The sequence below is a fragment of the Candoia aspera genome, chromosome 1 (genome assembly GCF_035149785.1).
Source record: "Candoia aspera isolate rCanAsp1 chromosome 1, rCanAsp1.hap2, whole genome shotgun sequence".
Taxonomy (NCBI): Eukaryota; Metazoa; Chordata; class Lepidosauria; order Squamata; family Boidae; genus Candoia; species Candoia aspera.
In genome coordinates, this window is record NC_086153.1 from 2,897,026 (window position 1) to 2,918,997 (window position 21,972).

At 48.0% G+C, this 21,972-nt stretch overlaps 2 protein-coding genes across 2 annotated transcripts in view; one reads left to right on the forward strand and one right to left on the reverse strand.

Moving 5' to 3' along the window:
* On the reverse strand, window positions 1–15,238 carry CTNS (cystinosin, lysosomal cystine transporter). The gene is made up of 12 exons (XM_063291091.1): window positions 15,147–15,238; window positions 14,588–14,856; window positions 12,716–12,799; window positions 11,435–11,519; window positions 10,990–11,077; window positions 9,908–10,011; window positions 9,410–9,541; window positions 7,224–7,323; window positions 7,017–7,136; window positions 4,331–4,501; window positions 3,717–3,834; window positions 1–720 (listed from the first exon to the last, which is right to left on the reverse strand). The coding sequence occupies exons 1-12, from the start codon at window positions 15,236–15,238 to the stop codon at window positions 590–592; spliced, it is 1,494 nt and encodes a 497-aa protein (XP_063147161.1). The 3' UTR covers window positions 1–589.
* SHPK (sedoheptulokinase) overlaps window positions 14,997–21,972 on the forward strand; it is a 13,746-nt gene continuing 6,770 nt past the window's right edge. Inside the window, exons 1-4 of the mRNA XM_063296000.1 lie at window positions 14,997–15,152; window positions 15,896–16,103; window positions 17,210–17,348; window positions 20,992–21,175. Of these exons, the coding sequence (XP_063152070.1) occupies window positions 15,924–16,103; window positions 17,210–17,348; window positions 20,992–21,175 (503 nt within the window). The 5' untranslated portion in view covers window positions 14,997–15,152; window positions 15,896–15,923. The remainder of the gene's footprint in view (window positions 15,153–15,895; window positions 16,104–17,209; window positions 17,349–20,991; window positions 21,176–21,972) is intronic.

Below are 21,972 nucleotides of genomic sequence, written 5' to 3' on the forward strand. Positions count from 1 at the left end.
ACCCGTTACAAAAGCTTTAATAATATCAACCCCTGTATTCAGCCACTTCACACGAAGGTTCTCCAGTGCATTTAGCCTGCTCCTTGGCGCCCATGTCCAGCTTTTAGAGTTAGTCCTACATCCTCCGTGCATCTCTCCCCTTGCTGCAAGAGGAAAGGGGACACCCATGGTCCTGAAGTCACACAACCCGTCCTTCAAGTGCTCTATAGCAGGGCAGCTCCTCCAGATGACAACCGATTCGCCCTTGCTTGTAGCCAGCCTTCTCCTAAAGCTGGTTCCTCCTGGCAAAGCTGCCTTGGATGGATGGGTCCCACCACACCTCCATTCTTCAGCGGTAAGAAATTGGATGGCAAAACACGAGCATCTCTTCTCTCCCTGTGGAGGCTGCTCTCTCCAGCAGCTTTTGAGAACTTCCCATCCCAGAAGTTCAGGAGAGGGTGACTTTGGCAAGCCGGCACTGCCGGATCGGGAGACGTGAAGGCACGAGAGGGCAAAGGAGGTTTGGTGCGACTGAGGAGCAGCAATTCTGCCAGTCCCAGTTCCTCTGGAGTAAGGCGTCCCCGTGCAGCAGGCACGTTCGGACGGGCACCTACTCAAACTGCTCATATACTTGGGCGCGATACAAGCAGTAATGTTGGATCATGAAGACAATATCAAAGACGATGGAGAAGAGGCCAAGCCCAAACTTGGTGGGGTCTCCGAAGATCAGCTTCCAGGCATCTGTAGAAGAAGAAAGTGACAAAGTGGGGTTTACAAGAACCTGCAGCGCTGACCAACAGAGACTTATAAATACTTGGAAAAGCATAAATGATTTTTCCCGATTTATAATACACGATGCAATGAAAGTTGATTGACGTTTTGGTGAATAGCCTGTCCAGCAGTGTGTCTCAACCTTGGCCACGTGAAGATGCGTGGACTTCAAGTCCCAGAATTCCCCAGCAGTGTGTCCCAACCTCGGCCACGTGAAGATGCGTGGACTTCAAGTCCCAGAATTCCCCAGCAGTGTGTCTCAACCTCGGCCACTTGAAGATGCGTGGACTTCAAGTCCCAGAATTCCCCAGCAGTGTGTCTCAACCTTGGCCACGTGAAGATGCGTGGACTTCAAGTCCCAGAATTCCCCAGCAGTGTGTCTCAACCTTGGCCACGTGAAGATGCGTGGACTTCAAGTCCCAGAATTCCCCAGCAGTGTGTCTCAACCTTGGCCACTTGGCCAGCATAGCTGGCTGGGGAATTCTGGGACTTGAAGTCCACGCATCTTCACGTGGCCAAGGTTGAGACAGACTGCTGGACAGATTTCCACTGCTTCCCTGAGGAATTTACAAGCAAGATTAATCCACCACCACCATTCCCCCACCAAATGTACATGGTGGTTTAAGAACAAATAATCCAGCAATGAAATCTGCAAAGCAACGCAGGCAGAGAAAACTCTGCCTCAAACTGCAGCCTCACCCACCCTCATTCCCTCTAGTTTTTTGGCGGGGGAGGGAGGAGGGCAGCACATGGGGGGGGGCAGCAGGTCAAGCAAAGCTGCTTTCAGCGAACGTCCTCAAAAAGGTTCTCAGCGAAGTACAGAATTCGTTTGAAGCAAATATTTGTAGCTCATGGTTGAACTGTGGAGTCCATGGTAGCACATAACCAACTAAAACCCTTCAAAACATCTTAAGCAACCCAAAAGATCCAGCAGCCCAAGAAGAAAAAACAGGAGTTATTTACAACATACAATGCAAAGACTGTAACAGCCACTACGTAGGACAGACAGGCAGAAGACTAGCAGGGCGCACAGTTTCAGCTGGGAAAGCGTGAGCATCCTAGACCAAGCCAAATCCAAAAAAACACCAGAGAATTCCCGGAAGCCTGGCACTCAGACCGAGCAGCCATCAGCAGACACACAGAGGTAAACCACATTGACACACCATTCAGAAGAGACAACAGGAAAGCCAAAAGACCAGGACACTCCCTCGCCAGCAACCAACACCCAGATACGCAAAAATCAGCACTGGGATCAACACCAGATGAACCAGCAAACAGCACAATACGCCCCAATCAAGGAGCTCTTAACTCAGGCAATCCACCCAGCAGCAAACAACGGCCCAGTCAAGGAACGCCCAAGGAGAGAACACCCCCCCCAGCAACGCAAGCAGGGCAAGCCACGGTGTACAGACTGAGAGCAGGGCCCGCTCCCTCCTCGCACTGAAGACGTTGCCTAGCCTGGCCATGAAACGTCTGCAGGGAAACAGCCAGGCTCAGAGAGCACCCGGGATGCCACAGAATTCATTGCTACAGCACACAGCGATATAGGTCTGATCTCCACATGCAGGGAGTGGCAAGTTGTTCAGTGAAATGTCAATCGACTTTCATGGCATTGTGGATTACAAATGGGAAAAAGTTATTTATCTAGACTGACTTACTGGGGACTGTAGATAGGAAATGCCCGAAAAGGTTGCCCGCTAGATAACAACTCAGATCCAGCCCATTCCGAAGCAGGACTTGCTTTGCCGGTCTGGAAAGAGTGAATCACGGGCCCACGGCTCACTCTGCCGTCATCTCTACGGAAATATGGGCAGGGAGCTTTTAACACCTCTCGTGAGGGCATATGTACAATGACTTCTGGGAGATAGGGCTCTAAAATAACACAAGCTGTTGAAAAATCTGTGTGTGTAGCCTGTAGAACCGGTGTGTTATGAAGAGCCATTTAATCTGGGGCTACAGTATTTTCTTGGCTGTGTTGTGAAGAGTAGAACACTGCAGCATGATGTTTTTACGCTAGTTTATTATATAGTATTTTTTTTCTTTTCTTTACTCCTTTCTCTCTCTCATTTTATTGTTCCAATAGAAGAGAATCTCTGTAGCTCAGGGTTGAACTGTGGAGTTCTTGGTGCTCTCTGAGCTTGGTGGTTGGCTTGCAAACTGCTGGAACCCCTATACAGGACGTCCTTGCTTAGCGACTGCCTTGTTTAGTGACTGTTCGCAGTTACGACCAACGAGAAAGTAACTTTATTTATTTATTTGTTCACTCACTCAACTGATATAGCTGCCCATCTCAGACTAGTGACCCTGGGCGGCTAACAACAACAACTTTACGACCAATCCTTGTATTTATGACCTTTGCAGGTCTGTAAAGCAAAGGAAAGCTGAAGTCAGATCACAGTTTGTGATCGCTTTACTTAACAACCAAATTGCCGGGCCCAGTAGTGATCACTAAATGAGGACTACCTATAAAGAACGCTCCTATAATTGCTTCGCCTTGTTCCGAAGACCATCCTTTGCCCCAACTCAGTGGCACGGCTAGGACATCGTTGATTATAACTGCTGCTTTATTAGACGCCTTGCAGCTGCCCCGTATACACGCAGGAATAAAGATCCTCAGGTACTCTAATATTCCAGGGAATGAATCTGCTGATGCAGGAGCCAAACAACTAGCCCAGAGGAACGAGCAGGTTGGACGAGAAACGGATGTTTATTTATATTTATTTACTAGTCAAACGTATATAGCCGCCCATCTCACAGGAAGTGACTCTGGGCAGTGGACAATAACCAAATAAAAACAATACCTATTTAAAGGCAAGCGTTAAAGATATAAAAAGCCACATTAAAAAATTAACGAAAACAGAAATATGTCGTTTATGCAGGGAAGACGGGCTATGGGCAGCCCCCAGTGGGCGCAGAGCAGCCCCTCGAGGCGCTTTACCTTGCCTGGCCCTGTGAGCCCCCCTTACCGTTGTTATAGGACTGCAGAGACATCTGCATGAGGCTGAAGGCGCCACCAGTGAAGTCCAGCAGCACGTTCCCGATGCTCCAGCCTTCGGTGCTCTTCCGGCGGAAATTCATGTAAGCCTAGGAGGAGACAGGGATGCTGGGCAAGTAGGGAAAGCGCCACCCTTCCACAGCCAAGACCGCAGATGAGTTAACAGCTTGTCCTCCCCAACGTTGCGCATGCTTTTTCTGCAGCGGGTCCGGGGCCCGAGAGGAAAGTGCCGCTGGGCTGGCCCTGACCGGTCGCCTAGCAGGGATTCTTCCCCGCCCCAGATGACTAGGCGAACGCAGCTCACAAGCCGAGCTAGCCGCTTAAAAAAGTGGGTTAGAAGCCGGTTGAGAAATTGGGGAAGTGGTATTATTCCAGATTTTAAGGCACGGTTGTCGGAAGTGGGCGATCTATCTGTTTCGAAAAGGCAGCGCTGTCTGCTGATCAAAGGACGCAGCAGTACGCGTTACGAGGGCAGAGATTTTGTGATATTTCATAACAATATTTTGTACTGCTGGTATTATAGTCGTGTGTTTGTTAGTAAACCGGCGACTGAAGCAACCGAGGACCGATTCCTACTTCACTCACCTGGGGGAAGTATTTGATGAGCGTGATTACCAGCTTGATGTAGGAGAAATAAAACAAGAACTCGAGCCACGTGATTTCTTTGGCGGCGGCCACGGCCAAGGTGGTGAAGACAAACACCCACGCGGCGACGAGGAAGCCGATGGCCACTCTAGAAACCTTCTGGTTCCCTTTCTGCAGGGGGAGCAGAGAGACCACATTTCTCAGTGAGCATCTGGGGTCAGACATCACTAAGCTGGAGAGAAAAGAGTCTCCTGAGGGCTGGAATGGGAGGAATTTGGGGCTGAACTCGCTGGTGGCAAAGGAATTCAGCCCTGTAGGCAGAGGAATGTTTTCCATCTGCAAAACACTCCTGCTGAATTTGGACAACATCCTGCATAATCCAGAATCCTCAGTTTCCTTCTAAACATCTCCAGCAGTGTACAGTATTTATTAATCAAATTTATATCCCACTGCAATGACAGGGACTCTTGGTGGCTCACAGAAATATGCATACATGAGAACATTAATACAGCTAAAAGCCCCAGAGATGACAATGTTCCCCAGCAGTTGGCTGACTCCCTCTGAAAATGGAAGTTTCGTCACCACTGCCAGAGAACGAGAGCTCCCTGCCTCATCTTGTTTTAATGCCATCTAATCGATACCAACGACAGAAATAAAACCTGGACGCAGCAAATCTCACAGACAGATTACAAAAAAGGCTCAGTTGAGTTGGGAAGATATTGCACTGGCATTTACGTGAAAAGTATGGATTCGGAGGGAATTAGAACGACCAGAAAAACAAAATCACAGACCGAGTCACTGAATGCAACGGAAAAGAAGCTGAATGGGGTTTTTACATTCGGACTGATTGACACCCAGAACGTAGCCAGAAGACTTTACTGTTGTCAATGAGAACCACGGTTGGTTTATTAAGGTAGCCATTCGAAGAGACAGTAATGTTGAAGACAAGGAATTGGAAAAGATTACAAAACACTGAGATTTTCAAAGAGAGATTGCAAAAACTGGGAAGATCTTGATGGCAGTATCCATTATGAGGGCGTTGGGTGCAATACCACAAGGACTTAAACGTAATTTGGATTGCTTATGACAACTTATGACAGCCCAGCTGCAAACAACAGCACTGTTGGGCCCTTTGTGCATAATTAGGCACTCCCTTCACAATTCCCAAAACCTCACGTAGGGCTTGAATCATGGAGAAGAAAACCAGGCAGTCTGGGCTGTGATTTATGATGAGTGAAACTGAATAAATAAAACAACTACATACAACTTAATTTGTATGTCAGACCTTGAAGGAGCAGAGGTGTGTGTTAATCTACGGCGGCCAAAAGTCAGGAGTCGGGTAGCACCTTTGCCTCACTAAAGATGCCTTTGAATAAAACATGAGTCGGAAAAAGTGTTACCAGACGCTTTCTGATTTTTGCAAAAGCATTGGGCACCTTTGTTCCGAAAGGACAAGAACGTGAACAACGTATAATAGCAAAATCTAACTTAAATCCTACCTCAGCCTAGCCGCTTCACTGAAGCGAAGTAGCATTCCCAAAAGCTTTGAATAAAATAGGTTAGTTGGAAAAACTGCTACCCGGCTCCTTCTGCTTTTAAGTCATGCCTGTGGGCATCACCGGTTTTGCGGCAGCGATTCCCTAAACCCCTTCTGTCCCACGTGAAGGAAACCTCCTTCAGTTTCTCTTCCCGCTCAACATCACTGGAGCGGCCCCACATTCTGTTATGAGAAAGAAAAGAAAAGTCCTCTAACGTGCTGCTTCCTAAACATCACGTTCTCTTTGGGGTCTGTCTCCAACACCTGATCTTTACCACCAACCAGGGAAAACGGGCCCAATTTACAGACCCTCAGCATCGTTACCTACTCTCCCTAGCTCTGTGTTACGTTTGTGGACCTGGTTTGATCATGAAGGCTCAGCCTGCAGTCAGTTGTTTGTCAAAGGACCTGGACGGGCCCTTCACTGTCAAAGTCACATTTCCTCAGGACGATGTGTTAGGGACCGAAATGAAAGGAGGCAAGAGCATCATTTCCACAAACATCCGGTTAGGCTTCCCGTTTCTGGCACCTTCTCCCTCATCCACATAGAGAAGGGGGAAAGGCTTGTAGCCTGCGAGAGGTCCAACTTCTCGCAGAGAGATTACAGGTAGTCCTCGCTTAACAACCATTCATTTAGCGAAGGTTCAGACTTACAACGGTGCTGGAAAAACTGACTTATGACCGGTTCTCACACTTACGACCATCGTCACATCCCCACAGTCATGTGATCGCAATTTGGGTGCTTGGCAACCAGTTTGCATTTATGACCATCACAGCGTCCCATGGTGACGTGATCACCATTTTTGACCTTCCCAGCTGGCTTCTGGCAAGCAAAATCAATTGGGAACTGCATGATTCGCTTCATGAGCCTGTGGTTCGCTTAATGCCCTCAGTGATTCATTTAACAACCACCACAAAAAAGGTTGTAAAATCAGATCAGATTTGCTTAATGACCACTAACTTCACTTAGCAACTGAAATTCCAGTCCCAATTGTGGTCATTAAGCAAGGACTACCTGTATAAGGCTAGGCTGCCCAGCCTCACTTTGTTTCTCAACCTTGGCAACTCTAAGATGTGTGGACTTCAATTCCCAGGATTCCCCAGTCAAAATCTAGCAAAGGAAGAGGCCTAGGACCCAGCTGAGGCTACCTCATAGATTAAGCACTGGAAGATGATGAACGAAGTGAGGGCAACCGCGTGGAGGCTGAAAAACACATCGTTGCTGTCTACAGGGTTCACACCGTTGGGATACCTGTGCAGGAACTGCTCCTGGGTAGGAAGACAAAGCAGTCAGGTCAAAACCGGTGGCCTCGGGTGGCAGATGACACCCAGCAAGGGAAGACAGGACCTGCATACCTTCACGGGGATGACCCAAAAGAGCCCAATGTTGAAGACACTGTAGGCAATGAAGCCGGTGAGGTTCAAAGCGATGTAATCAAAACTGAGTCCCACGACGCTGGTGAAAGAACCGGTAAATGTTCAGATGAGCAGTTGGGGGAGAACCCTGGCTAGATTTCAGGAGCCTTACAACGGCACTAAACTCAGAATCTTGCAATCTCAATGGTCAGTTAACTGGAAAAATCCAGTTTCGAGACCGGTGTTTTCCAAACTTGGCAACTTTAAGCTGGGTGGACTTCAACCCACGGAATTGCTGGCTGGGGAATTCTGGGAGTTGAGGTCCACACAGCTTCAAGTTGCCAAGTTTGGAAAACACTGCTCTAGACCTTTGTGACCATAAAGAAAAGATGAAAATTTGTAGGAATTATTTCTGGGTGATGCATTTGAAGGATGACACTTTTAAACTGGACCACATCCAGGCAAGTGAGTGTAGTGGGAAAAGGGAATGGCCTTGAAGGACAGAAGGAAGAGCCACTACCAAGTCAGTGGTCAGATAAAAGGGGGTCGAGTCCTGGGCAGGAGTGTAACCTGAGAAAGCGTCGCAGACAAGCCCCTCCCTAGTTCTCATGAATATAAAGGGAGGGAGGGGGAAGTGCATTCAGACGTGCAAGACTCTGTTACTATATCTTTATAATAAAAGTAGTATTAGACTGCATGACTCTGGTTTCCTAGCCTGGTCTACCTCGCAGGGCTGACAGCGGGGAGTTTAGAAACCAAGTTGTGGGAAAAACAATTGACAGAAATGTTGAATCAAAACCTAGAGAAAGGCAGGTGCAGGGAAGACGTGAGAGTCATCTTTAACCCTCCTGAGGGATGTCGAGCAGAAGATGGGCTGCGTTGCTCTCTGCAACTTCAGAGTAAAAGGACTGCTCTTCTCAGCCTTCCCAGGTGGACCAGACAGGAAACACAACCAGATGAGCTAATTCTACTTCAATGTAAAGCTACATTGACAGAATCTGGCAAGTCTGAAAGTACAATTCTCCTGCCGTCTCCTTTGCAGCCCGAGAAACTAGGGAGGGTCCCTCCTGAGCCTCTTTCTCCACCCATTATGCAGCTGCGGGTTCTGCTCCCCCTTATCTGACCGTTCCCTTGGCAGCATCTCTTCGCCCCGTCTCCCGAGGTCATTCCCACATACCATTACAGCTCCAAAGGACAGGATCAGAACAAAACAGCCCATTAGGGGAAACTTCCTACTATAGAAAAATGTATTATATTGAGAGGGGTTCGGCTGGCTGCTGAATCAGCTGACCAGCCACCTCTCAAGATGCTACAGAGCAACATAACTTAGCCTTGGAGGGCAGATTCCTAAAACTGAGTTGCCCCAAAGCTTATGCTCATGCAGTTCAGATCATACAGAATCTGCAACACAACGTTTCTCTCTAGTCCAACCGGGGACAAAGGGTTCTTCAGCTGCTTCTACAAAGTCTGCTCTGTTGCACAGAGACATTTTATAGTAATGGCCCAACAGCAGGCAACAACCCCAAAGGGACAAAGTGTTTCTCTTTGCAATTTTACTGAGCCTGCTCTGCCTCCATAATAAAGCTTTTGTTGAGATGTTGTTAGTGTCTGCGCAGCACAGGGCATTGGACCAGATGTCTTCCAAGATCCTGTTCAGCTCTATGATTTAAAGCAGTCTTTCTCAACCTTGGCAACTTTAGGATCTGTGGACTTCAACTCCCAGAAGGCTGGCTGGGGAATTCTGGGAGTTGAAGTCCACAGATCCTAAAGTTGCCAAGGTTGAGAAAGACTGCTTTAAAGGGTTTGGCGGGGAAACTAAAACACAGCAGAACTTGGGAAGGATCAGAGGACAAGTGTTTTCATCCAGCAACTCTGTGGGTCTACGTAACTGCCAAGGAAACGCAGAGAACCACTGAATGCCTGTGATAGAAGACTTTAATCTAGCCATGATCACTCTCCAGTGGTGCCTGGGAGAAAAGAATATTTTTACTTGGGAAGCAACATGTTTCAATAGAAGGGAAAGAGAAGCTGCCCCGTTTTTATTCAGCTTCGGGGCAACTTGGCGGAGAAGTAAATGTGCAGAACCAGAGGGCCCCGCCAGCCACTGCTGGGCCTCTCAGGGCCGTCTCGCTGGCTAACACCGGCAACTTCAAGGGGATGGAAAGCGAAGATCACTGAGTCCTTACCTTTTGCGTCTCCAGTTCTCAAACGCCTGAGGATAGAAGGAAACTGACCAGGCCAGGAAATAGATCCAGCCAATCACCTGGTCCACAATCCTCACAGCCCTGCTGTGGATCACAAGGAACCGGATTCTGGGCCTGCAAAGGAAAGCGTGAGAGGCTGGGATGGTCCTCTCTGAGAAGATCACATTCCTGGGCCTCAGGACTGCAGCTCAGAGGGGATGGGGAGGAGACCTCAGAAGGCAGGCGAAACACCAAGAAGCTGGCAGCGGTCCACAGCGATGGAAGAGCCCATGTTCACTTACAATAGCACATCCATCCTGTGAAGCCGGGAAGTCTTCTGGACGCCACCACTGGTGCCCGCAGGTGCAAAGCAGGCTCAGTTTGAGGTGGCTCGCCATAAAGGCTTTGTTAGAGTCGGGAAACTGGGAGAACGGCCAGTGAATGAAATTACATCTTGACTAATGGAACTGCCAGCCGAAGTGGGTTGGTACAGATGCTCACCCCGTCTGGTGGGACGTGTTGGTCTGCAGATATACCGTCACCTGCCCGACATCTTTAGCTTGCACGTGGAAATGTGCCTCCTTTTGGCCTGCTGTTATTATTACCTGTCAGGTATGGAGATGTAAAACATATTCATTTATTTTATAAATTTATTCACCGCCCATCTCTCCCTCACAGGGGGACTCTGGGCGGTTTACAATGAAACAGGATTAAAATTCAAAACCACCCCAAGTACAAAATACCAATATAAAATACCAATATAAAATACAATAAAATACAAATAGAACAGAATCAAAATGGCTAAAAGATCTTAATCAGTCCTTGAGTGTAATAGGCCCCTCAAAATCAATTTAGGGTGCTAGCCATCCCCAGGTATGATTATTCCCCCTCCCATTGACAAAACCAGGTCTTTAATCTTTTGCAACAGTCTGTATGAAAGTTCACATGTTTTGTGAAACATACGAACTGCTTTCGAGACTCAAGGGGTGGCCTTATGGCTAGATGGATGTCAGTCCACCCTTTTCTGATCTGTTGACTTCACATTGTCTTAGGGCAGTGTTTCTCGACCTCGGCAACTTGAAGATGTGTGGACTTCAACTCCCAGAATCCCCCAGCCAGCATGCTGGCTGGGGGATTCTGGGAGTTGAGGTCCACACATCTTTAAGTTGCCACGTTTGAAAAACACAAACCCTTGTGACCATAAAGAAAAGATGAAAACTTGTAGGAATTATTTCTGGGTGATGCATTTGAAGGCTGACACTTTTAAACTGGACCACATCCAGGCAAGTGAGTGTAGTGGGCAGAGGGAACGTCACAACTGCACTAAACTCAGAATCTTGCAATCTCAACGGTCAGTTAACTCAAAAAATTCAGTTTCTAGACTGGTGTTTTCCAAACTTGGCAACTTGAAGCTGTGTGGACCTCAACTCCCAGAATTCCCCAGCCAGATGTCTTTAGGGTTTTCCCACCCCAACCTGGAGGTTCTAGAGTTAGACCAGAGAGATACTGCAAAAAATGTATGATCTAACAGACTTCTGGTCTAATCCAATGCAACCAGGCTGAAATGTACACCTAAAACTTACTTGGTCAGGCAATTCAACAATGGTGCTGTTCTTCTTGGATGAATAGGTCACATTGAACATAACCACCAAAGTCTCAGTGGGCAGGGCGCTGCAGAGAGAACATAAAAAGAAAGCCATGCAGATCCACAGTGAATATTCAGACCCATTCATCCCAGAATTCTGGCCCTCATCTTTCTCTAGTGCCATCTAGCTGTGCTGATGGGCACCGGCCTCTGTGACAGGCCAGGATGACATCAGAATTATGATGCAGGCCTGACAACATCACCACACAAATAACGCCCCATCTGCAAGTCATCGCAAAGTAACAAGGAAAACTGGATTTTTGCCACTGGGAGGGGCTGCATCACAAATGACTTCCCCGAGCAATGCTTCCTGGGTTTTTCCCAGCTATGTTTACCTGGAGGCTGAAGGCCAAAAACATCAGAGCCAGCTCTCATGAGGTTACCTGAAAGTCACCGTGATGTCTTGCTGGCTACCATTTTCCAGGGAAACCTCTTCAGGAACAAGGAGAACAGGGGCTCCACCTTCGACTGGAAAAAACGAAGGGAGAATGTGAAGTTTGTTTTTCATCCCACATTCTCGGCTTCAGACAAGCACATTCCAATCTGGCAGAGGGAACCCACATCAGCCAGTCCAGTCAACTGACCGGCATGTGAGCCCGCCCCCTGGTTTTTACAAGCCCAAGGTCTGGAGCAGACTGCCCTCTGGATGTAACATCTCCTACTACAGGTAGTCTTTGCTTAAGAACCATTCGTTTAGTGGCAGTCGGAACTTACAACGGTGCTGGAAAAACTAACTTATGACTGGTCCTCACACTTACGACCATCACAGTGTCCTCATGGTCACATGATCACGATTTGGGCACTTGGCAAATGGTTCGCGTTTATGACCATTGCAGTGTCCCGTGGTCACGTGATCGCCATTTTCGACTTTCCCAGCTGGCTTCTGGCAAGCAAAATCAATAGGGACCGCACGATCCGCCTAATGACCATGCGGTTCGCTTAACGCTGCCAGTGATTTGCTTAACAACCGCCACAAAATAAGTTGTAAAATCAGGTCAGATTAGCTTAACGACTGCTTCGCTTAGCAACCAAAATTCAGGTCTCAATTGTGGTTGTTAAGTGAGGATTACCTTTATTCATGACACACATTCTCTGCCTTTTAAATATGGACTCTAGCCCATCTGGGCATAAAAGGTGAGTATCTCAACACCCCAGCAACCTGCCTCTGATTTAAAGATGTCTGATTTGCATATATGCATGTGCAAGCATGGCTGGCTGGGGAATTCTGGAAGTTGAAGTCCACACATCTTAAAGTTGCCAAATTTGAAAAACACTGGTCTAGACCCTTGTGATCATAAAGAAAAGATGAAAATGTGTAGGAGTAATTTCTGGGTGATGCATTTGAAGGACGACACTTTTAAACTGGACCACCTCCAGGAAAGCGAGCGGAGTGGGCAGAGGGAACGTCACAACTTTACAACTGCCCTGAACTCAGAATCTTGCAATCTTAATGGTCAGTTAACTGGAAAAATCCAGTTTCTAGGCCAGTGTTTTCCAAACTTGGCAACTTGGCTGGTTGGGGAATTCCGGAAGCTGAAGTCCACACACCTTAAAGCTGCCCGTTTTGAAAAACGCTGCTCTGAAGCTTCTCTTTCAAAACGGGAAGCAGGGAATAGATCCAGGAGGTGAACCGAAGTCCTTCATCCGCAGACAGATTCACTTACCGGAGGCTGCAAACGAGGCAAAGGATAAAAACAGCAGATGGAAGAGGCTGAGTCTACTTGCCATCACGCCGAAACAGCTGACAGCTGCAAAGCAGAACGATAAAGAGGAAGTTCCAGTTAGAAAAAAGCTCAGTATCAAAATGCCAAACTGTTGTAGAGAATAAGGTTATTTCCAGAGCAGATCGTGATTATAGCCCAAGGACTCTTAGCAGACTATCGCAAGAATTGCCGAAAAACGCTTCTTGCAGGAAAGGTCACGTCACAGTGAAGAAACTGTTTCCTGGCCCTACCCCAAATCAGCGGGGAAATTTTCCCAGTGGGGGAGTCCCCAGGACAGATCGCTCCCTACCTGAAGACGGTCAACCCTGAGAAATGGGATCACAAATGCCAATGTGCTCACAAAACTGCTCAGCTAGAATTTGTCCGGTTGTTTTCCCCATCATGTGTGCTATAGATGGTAACAGCTATATACTGCATGCCAACAGCTCATCAACACAAGGGCCTCTGCATCACACACAAGCGTTTTGCAAATGGTCATTCTCACCGTCTCGTCTCTCCCTACGTCACTGACCTCTCCGGCAGCATTTTGCACGTACCCAGTAACCGCCCAAAGTCCCTTCTTTGAGGGGAGGTGGGCGGTGATGAAAATTTAATAAAGTAAATAAATGAAATAAATGCTCTTTTTCCAGGAATCTGATATGCTCTTGTGATTCTCAAACGCAAGGGGCCACAAGTTGCTCTTTTGGGGGCAGCAAATAATCTCCTCTTCTAGAATTCCTTCCTTGTATGAAACATTTTTTTTTTTTACAAATGCAACATAACACAAACCTGCTACCATAAGAGCCAATGCCACCTTTATGTCCAAAACAGCACTGTTTATCCATAAACTTTCATGCCTAATGCCGAAAAATTAAATTTAGATTGCAATCCCATATCCCTGTTACAATCTTCAGTTTTAAGGTATTGAAAAGCAGGGCCTTCCATCTGAACGCGAATGTTTACCTTTTTAATGTGATTTTTAATGTGATTTATACCTCACCTGCCCATACAGCAAAAAGATATTCAAAACAGAAGTCCAACCAAATTCAAGCAGGAATGGCCCCCTTATATACAACATATCACACAACAAGGCACTTGGAATATGGTTTTTGAAGGAAAAATAATTAAAACGATCTAAAATGCAGTAAAAAGAAACTAGGTTGTCAATCAAGCAGGAAACGTGTTACCCATTTGTAAATAATTGTTTGGAAAGCGTTTTCACTGTTATTAGCTCCACCCTTGGACTACCAAACCGTTCCTAGTTTTAAAAAGTGTAAGAGATAAAACACGCAACAGGGTTTAGCATTGCTATTATTACTGATGTTGTTATTCCTTCTGGCAGAGGCTCCCCAGCATGGTGTCCCGAGCTACAGTTCCCACTGTCCACACCACAAACGATGGGAGCTGTAGTCCAAAGACATATGGATCGCCTTTAGGCTCCATTCTCCAAACACACCCAGCAATCTGGGTCTCCCAGCGGCCATGAACTCTGTCCATGGTCAGAGGCACCATCAGTTCAGGAGGGGCAGGCACTCTCGGGGGAGGGGAGCCCTGGCGGTTGGGGAGGGGCTTCCTAACCGGAAGGGGAACAAGTCATGTTCTCAATCTAAAATTAATGGGGGGATCGAGGTCCAGGGGGCTCTCTCCGAAACCACAAGGCCCGTCATGCAACGCGGCGGTCGAAGCCGCCGAAGGCCACTACCACGCTCCGCGGGGCACGCTGGGAGTCGTAGTCCTCCTCACCCGGTTCCGACCGGACACTCCGTCTCGCTCAAATTAGGCCCCGGAGGCTCGTCCCCGACTCCGGTGCCTCTTGAGGCGGCGGCCACTTACCCGGAGGAGCAGCATCGCTGCCCCATCCTGCGAACATTACTCTCCGCCCAACGCCCATCACCCCGTTCCTGCGGTTGCTCACGAGACCGGCGCTATATAATAACTTGCCGCGCCTCCCCTTCCCTCTCGCTTGCCGTAGCGGCCATCTTGAGTATGTCAAAGGGTGGGCGTTCCCGTGGCAACGCGCCCAGCCAGCGCACCCCTGGAGGCGTTGGGCCCGTCCCAGGTTAACTGGACCGGCATTGTGTAAATCCCAGGCGGCGGTAAGACTTTGGAGAGGACAATCAGGGGGGGAGGGGGGGAGGGAGGGGAGCGGGGGAGGACACGCCCAACATGGCTATCGCGGCCTGGTCCACCATGTTGGATGCGGCGCGCGGGCTTTATGCCGTCCCACCGCGACGTGACCCCCTCAACATGGCTGTCGCGCCCAGCCGGCCTCCATATTGAGTGTGGCGGGTTTCCTCATTGCTCCAAAGTACATTTCACAGCCGATCTTCTCCCTTCGGAGCTGTTTTTCAAGCTTAGGCCTTCTCAGCACTGCCCACCCAACTCTAGCCACCTCACGGTAAAGATCTGCGGGGAGAACGAGGACGGAGACCTGCCTTGGCTTGCTCCAGCTGCCTGCTCCCTTTTAACTGCATTTCCAGCCATTGTGGTTCCGTGACTGTGTTGCACGCAGCTGGGCAGCTGCACAGGGAAAAAACAAAGCCGCGGAGCCTCCCTTCTTTGGCTCACGTGTGAGGCTGCACTCCTCTCCCCCAGCCTGCCCTGGCCCTTTCTTCCCCAGATGGGTGGGACTCCAATACCCATCATGCAGCGTGGAAGCCTGGCATATCTAGAGAGCGATCAATTAGCCATGCCTGCCTGCCTGCCTGCTTACCCAGGACTAAGGCCCCCTGAACATCCCTCCAAAGGCCGGGCCCACCAGCTCAAAAATAAAATATACAACACATGGGCTGATTAAACCCTTGGCCCTGATCCGGTCCGCGTCCACCCAGAAGGACCGAACACTGAATTTCCTGGCCGTGGCTGCTTCCCAGGTAAAGGGGTCCAAGGTTCCCCTCTGAAGCAGACCCGAAAGGGAGGCCTTCCAGAATGGCAGACTACAACTCCCATCGTCCCCAACACTGGTGGCCGGGAGGTTGGGCATTGTAGTCCTCGGGAGAGGCAAGGCCGCTGAGCTGCCGGGTGAAGGGTGGGGGGCTGCTCTGGGCAATGGGGTGGCCGCCCTCCTGTTTGCTGGGCTGCGGCCCCTCCGGCCGGGCAGGTGCAGGACTGACCCCTTTTCTCCTCCTGGCGGCGGTCCAGGCTGCAGGCAGCAAGGCAGGGACCTCCGATGGCGCAGGAGAAATGGAAGCCCACCCCACTGCCCACTCCGTGCGTCCTGGGCATCGATCTGGGCACCACGTCGGTGAAAGCTGTGCTGATGGAAGAAACCAACAGGGGACCGTCCGTGATCGCCTCCTGCACCAAGGCGGTGCAGGCCAACGTGGTCATCCGCGACACTCATCTGCAGGTAAGTTGAACCCTGGGGACCTCGCAAAGCGCTCTTTGCAAGGGATGCCCCGGATGGGATCTCTTCATTCAGAGGCAGTCTATCTGGAGCTGCCGGTGGCTGGGGACCCATTTTTGCCCCCTTGTCCTGGAAGGCTTCTCTGACACATCTCAGTGGCCTTTGGTTTGATCCTGCCCAGCCCTGCTTTTCACCAATTTGTCAAGAGCAGGTGTCCGCAGATTTTAATTGTTCAATTAAAATTTCCTGAAAGTTTTAATAACCAACAGAAGAAGACATCCACCCAGCAGAGACTCCTTCTGTTGCCTTTCTCATGCACAAAACAAAATGACGGCTTCTGCGCATCCATCCTCCCTGCTCATTGATTTTTCCCGTGTATTCTTTCCCTTAAGTGCAAAAGCTGGCTTGCAGCTAAACCTCAAAAAAACCAAGATTATGGCAACCAGCTTGATTGATAACTGGCAAATAGAGGGAGAAAACGTAGAGGCAGTGAAAGACTTTGTATTTCTAGGTGCGAAGATTACTGCAGATGCTGACTGCAGTCAGGAAACCAGAAGACGCTTAATCCTTGGGAGAAGAGCAATGACAAATCTCGATAAAATAGTCAAGAGCAGAGACATCACACTGACCACAAAGGTCCGCATAGTTAAAGCAATGGTGTTCCCCGTAGTAACATATGGCTGCGAGAGCTGGACCATAAGGAAGGCTGAGCGAAGGAAGATTGATGCTTTTGAACTGTGGTGTTGGAGGAAAATTCTGAGAGTGCCTTGGACTGCAAGAAGATCAAACCAGTCCATCCTCCAGGAAATCAAGCCAGACTGCTCACTTGAGGGAACGATATTAAAGGCCAAACTGAAATACTTTGGCCACATAATGAGAAGACAGGACACCCTGGAGAAGATGCTGATGCTAGGGAGAGTGGAGGGCAAAAGGAAGAGGGGCCGACCAAGGGCAAGGTGGATGGATGACATTCTAGAGGTGACGGACTCGTCCCTGGGGGAGCTGGGTGTGTTGACGACCGAGAGGAAGCTCTGGCGTGGGGTGGTCCGTGAAGTCACGAAGAGTTGGAAGCGACTAAACGAATAAACAACAAATTCTTTCCCTTGCAGGGGAACGAGCAAGATGTCCACAAGATCATTGCGGCCTTGAACAGTTGTCTTGTGACCTTTGCTCCAGCTTCCGTTCAAAGAGTTCGCTGCATTGGTGTTTCTGGGCAAATGCACGGGGTTATGTTTTGGGAAGGTAAAGGTAAGATTTAGTCTTTGATCTCCCTTTGCCTTCCTTTCCTTAAGAGTCACAGTAAGTATTTGAAAAGACACTTCATTGGTGACATTTTTTCAAATGACCTCTAACATCACTCTCTACACCCATGTCCTGAAAGACTCAAATTGGAATATCAAGATGCAGGTTAAAAATACTGCTTTGCATGTTGAACATGAAAAGGGTAAAACACATATAAATAAGTAAGATAGAAGATGTTCCTGCTGAACGGAATTTACAATACTACTACAGCTACTAATTTATTAAATTCATATGCCACCCAACTCCCAGCGACTCTGGGTGGTTTACAAACTGTTAAAACACTTAAAAACAACAATACAAAACACAAAAACAACCCCAAAGCAAGGAACAGAAATGGCAGAGAAAACAAACCCAGATGGGAACAAGGATGTCAACATACCAGGATGTCTTTGCAGGAGTTAAAGGGGGTGTGTTTCAAAAGGTTCAGGATTCACAATTGAAGACCCACTTTTTTGTGTGCAACACTTTGTACAGGCACAGCTACCATCCTTTGCTCACCCCCACCCTACCCCACCCCTGCAGATACCTCTGGACAATTTTGCCCTGTTTCCATGCACTTCAGGCAATAATGTGGTAGTTTACAAAGTAGTGTCTAATTAGAGATCCTAAACTTGCATAGTATATTGTGAGTGCCACGCTTGGGGTGAAAAATGCCAGATGTTAGAAGACCCTGCCAGAAAGTGCTTTTGCAGTCCTGCCTGACCCTTAAATATGGGCTGGATGTACTAAAATCTTAGACCAGAGGTAGATAAGCTTTGGAGGGGGGGTCATCCTTAACACTAGGGGTCACACCCAGAACTTTGGGTGATGGAACATGCCAAGACCCCTATTTGTCTCCAGTGTCTTTTCAAGATCTAAGTAAACCCTCTGGGGGTGGTCAGCGGGGGGTTGGGGGCTGGGTCTCATCTGAATGGGACCCAGATTCCAGCTCTGATCAGCTTTCAGCTTCTGATTCATAGTCGCTGCTGGAAAGTTCCATTTTCAGTTTTCTGCGATGAATCCTGAAAAGATTCTAAATGTGCATTAATTTGATAAGCCCTCTGCTTTGGTTTCTCATGAATACCCTGCAGCTGATTTTTTTAAAAAAAGAATGATGTTCATTACATGCATTCATTTTCAGCTGGTAGTTCCTAATTATTACATTTCTAAAGCCTTATCTTGATTCTTTTTATGCTGCTTCTTGGCTGTCTTTATGAGCGGGTTTGCTGAAAATTAAAGCCAGGGCTCTAGCAATCTTTGTCACATATGAAGACTTTTATTTATATTCTGAACAATCTCTCTCTCTCTCTCTGTTTTTGCTTTTTGTCCTTTTTCATGCCATTAATGTTCATTTTTGTGTTGCGCAGAGATAACAGGATAGTGGCAGAGTGGAAATATAATTGAAAGCTGTTTGGAGGGGAGAAGAAATCAACCTGGATTATTTATTCATTTGAAAAACGTTTTTCAATTTCTTTAAAAATACGTATTTACACGTTAAGAGCTGTCTCTTCCCAAATGCAAGGCAATGCAGTTTTTGCAATCTGTCAAAGAGAAGAATTTGGTTCTTGTTTTGATTTTTGTTTTTGGAAGCCTTAATTGCCAAGATGGAACGGCTGGGCCTGCAAGGAGATTTCGCACAACCCAGCTAAGCACAGCTTACTGGCAGTTGTGGACTGTAATTAAGGGACTCGTCCGAACAGGGGCATCTGTTGGAGGGAGGTCAGAAAAGTCAAGATGGTGCTTGTGATTGCATTATTGAAACCATAACCTTTATCACACGCATTGTGGTACACATAAAAAACGGGCCAGGTTTCACATTTGCAGCCCTTCTAATTTTTTTTTTTTTATTCTCCCACTCCCACCCCCACCCCCCGCTGTTGCACTACATCCAAGCGAATTCTCCCCAAATAACACAGCAGACCACACCCAGGCATGGTTTATTATCCCCTCCTTTGTGGTTAGTTTTCCAATAAGCATTTGTACTGGCCGACATTACGGGGAGGAGGATTAATAAAATAACCATGAAAACAATCTTGCTAGGACCTGATTGGCACTGAAGTGCCTCTGTGTAGGAAGGTGGGTTCCTCCCCACCTTCTCAATTTTCAAATGAAGCCCCCGTGAAGGTGAAAATTAAAGCAGGGAGCTCAGAGTCGGGTGCAGAAGAAACATCATCATCATCATTATTTATTAAATTTATATTCTGGCTGGGGAATTCTGGGAGTTGAAGTCCACCCATCTTCAAGTTGCCAAGGTTGAGAAACACTGTCCTAGGGGCATCTGCGGTATTGCCAGTGAAGTCAATTGCCGTAACGTAATTTTAAAAAAAAATCCGTGCCGGTGCCCCGAGATGGGGGCAGAAGAAATAATAAAAATGGTGCTTTAGTTATTTCTTGCTGGTGAAAAACTACCAGCAGGCTCTTGGCTGGTAGTTGGCACTTACAGGCAGAAAAGAAGCAGCTGGGCCGAGTGGCCTGTTTTTTGCCAGCAAGCAAGGAACGAGCACTGTTTTTGGGTCATCTGGGCCCGTTTAATGACCGCACTATGCAAGCCCAGTCCTGCAAGCGGCATTGCAGCACAAGCGGATAAAGGAGGGGTGTCCCTGCAGGGTGGGGCTCGCCCCGTCTTGTTCCACTTTTCGTGCCTGCTTGGAAACCTCTTTTGGACTTACTGTTTGAAACTGAAAGAAATGGAACTTTAATTTGGGGATTGGGTGATTAGAACTGTTTATGGTTATAGAAATACTGTGTTCTGCTGTTACTTTGAGAGCAAGAGGCTAATGTATTTTATATTTGTATCTCTACCAAAGGAAGTCGGAAGCTATTCATTTTGTATTCTTTTTTCTGCCCTCTTAAGTTTGCTCTCTTTCTGATCTTTCCTTCTTAATTCTTTTAAAGTTTTATGGAAAAAAAGAGAGAGAGAGAGAAAATAAGGAGACCAATCTCATCCAGTATCAGTGCTTTTCAGCGGGGCTGAGAGAGTCTTGTAGGGCATCCTACAATATTTTATTGTAGATACTCCCCAAAAGATATAGGTAACCTAAAGAGGTCTGGTAAGGGCCTTATGGTGGTGAAACAATATTTTATAGCCCCCCATTGTTTTTAAAATTAAATGAAAAATCTTTGTTGAAAGTCGCATTCCTGGAATCTTTGCGTTGTCTGTTTTCTGGCCTGACTGATCTTGAAAGGCTGTCCAAGCTTCTTTTTTTGTTACCCTAGCAAAATCCTGGTGGAATTATCTTGAGTTTCTTTCTCACCCTTGCTTCAATCTCCGGACTCTGTAATCACTTCTCCACGTCCCTCCTTAACGGCTCCCTCTTACCTTCCCAAGCTCAGCTCTCAGTTCCTTTCCAAGCATCGTCCGATTGTCAAGACTGGGGTACCTTTGTATCTCCCCAGGTAAGCCTGCGCTGCTGGACGAGCCCAGAGTTTGTGGGTCTAACTTAGGATCTCTCAGTACAGGTCCGTTTTGTTTCATGTAAATAACACGTGCTACGCAGGGGCGTTCATGTGTCAAAGGCGGCATATGCCACGGAAGGACAGGGCTTTGATCACACCACCGCGGCCGTCCCTGGTGGTCTTCCACCTGAGCCGTGTAACGTGCCTCTTCCAGGTTGCACGTGGACCGAGCATGGAGGCAGGTGGACCTTTCAGCCTGACAAAGTCAGTAACTTGATCACCTGGCAAGATGGCCGCTGCAGCCAAGAATTCCTGTCTTCCCTCCCTCTGCCACAGTCGCATCTGAGCATGGCCTCTGGGTATGGCTGTGCCACCATCTTCTGGTTGTTAAAGAACAGGTACGGCAGCCCTCCGGGTATTGCTCTGATCTTCCAGTTGTCTTTTTCCCGTTTTTTTGAATGGGAGCTGGGGCCAAATTCAGAGTCCCTGTCTTGTGTGTTTGCTTATTATTGAAATGAATTAAAAAAGAAAGAGAAAGGAAAGATCCATATCGTGTTAATAGAGTCCTACGGTAGAAATTGCTCAGTCCAGTAACGCGCTGTTGAACCTTGAGTCCAAGGCCATGATACAGGATGGGCGCCTTTAACGTTCCAGACTGAGAAATGGGTGGCAAAGCGTCTGTTTCAGGAGGAAGGTGTGGGGTTTAAACCCAGGAGCTGATAGAGGAAGGTTGTTCTGTGCCTAGACTTGGCAGAAGCTGCTCTTCGTTGTTCCAGGAGCTTTTCTTGCATCTGTAATGAAAGCCGCTGACCTGCCTGAGCCTCATCCGTGAATTTCCCACTGCTAAATCCAGGAGTGTGCGTTTGCATTCCGAGATGGAGATTTTTGTGCTTTTTGGGAATCTCCATCTCCGAGATGGAGATTTCCCCCAGGGGGAAGCTCTGACATGGGGATCCCCAGCTTTCTGGGGTCATGGACACCCTACACTTGGGATTGGGCTGTGGCTGTGCCCGTGAAATACTAACCCTGGGTAGGGTTGGGTGATCATTCACCAGGTTGCCATTCCCCCAGCACCCATTTCTCGAGGGGGTAATAATGCCTAATTTCTCCATCTCTCGGTGCCCTTGGGTGCTTTGCTGGAGAAGCTGAAAGAGCAATCGTCCCCTTGTTTTGGGGAAAGCTTCAGCATGTCCCA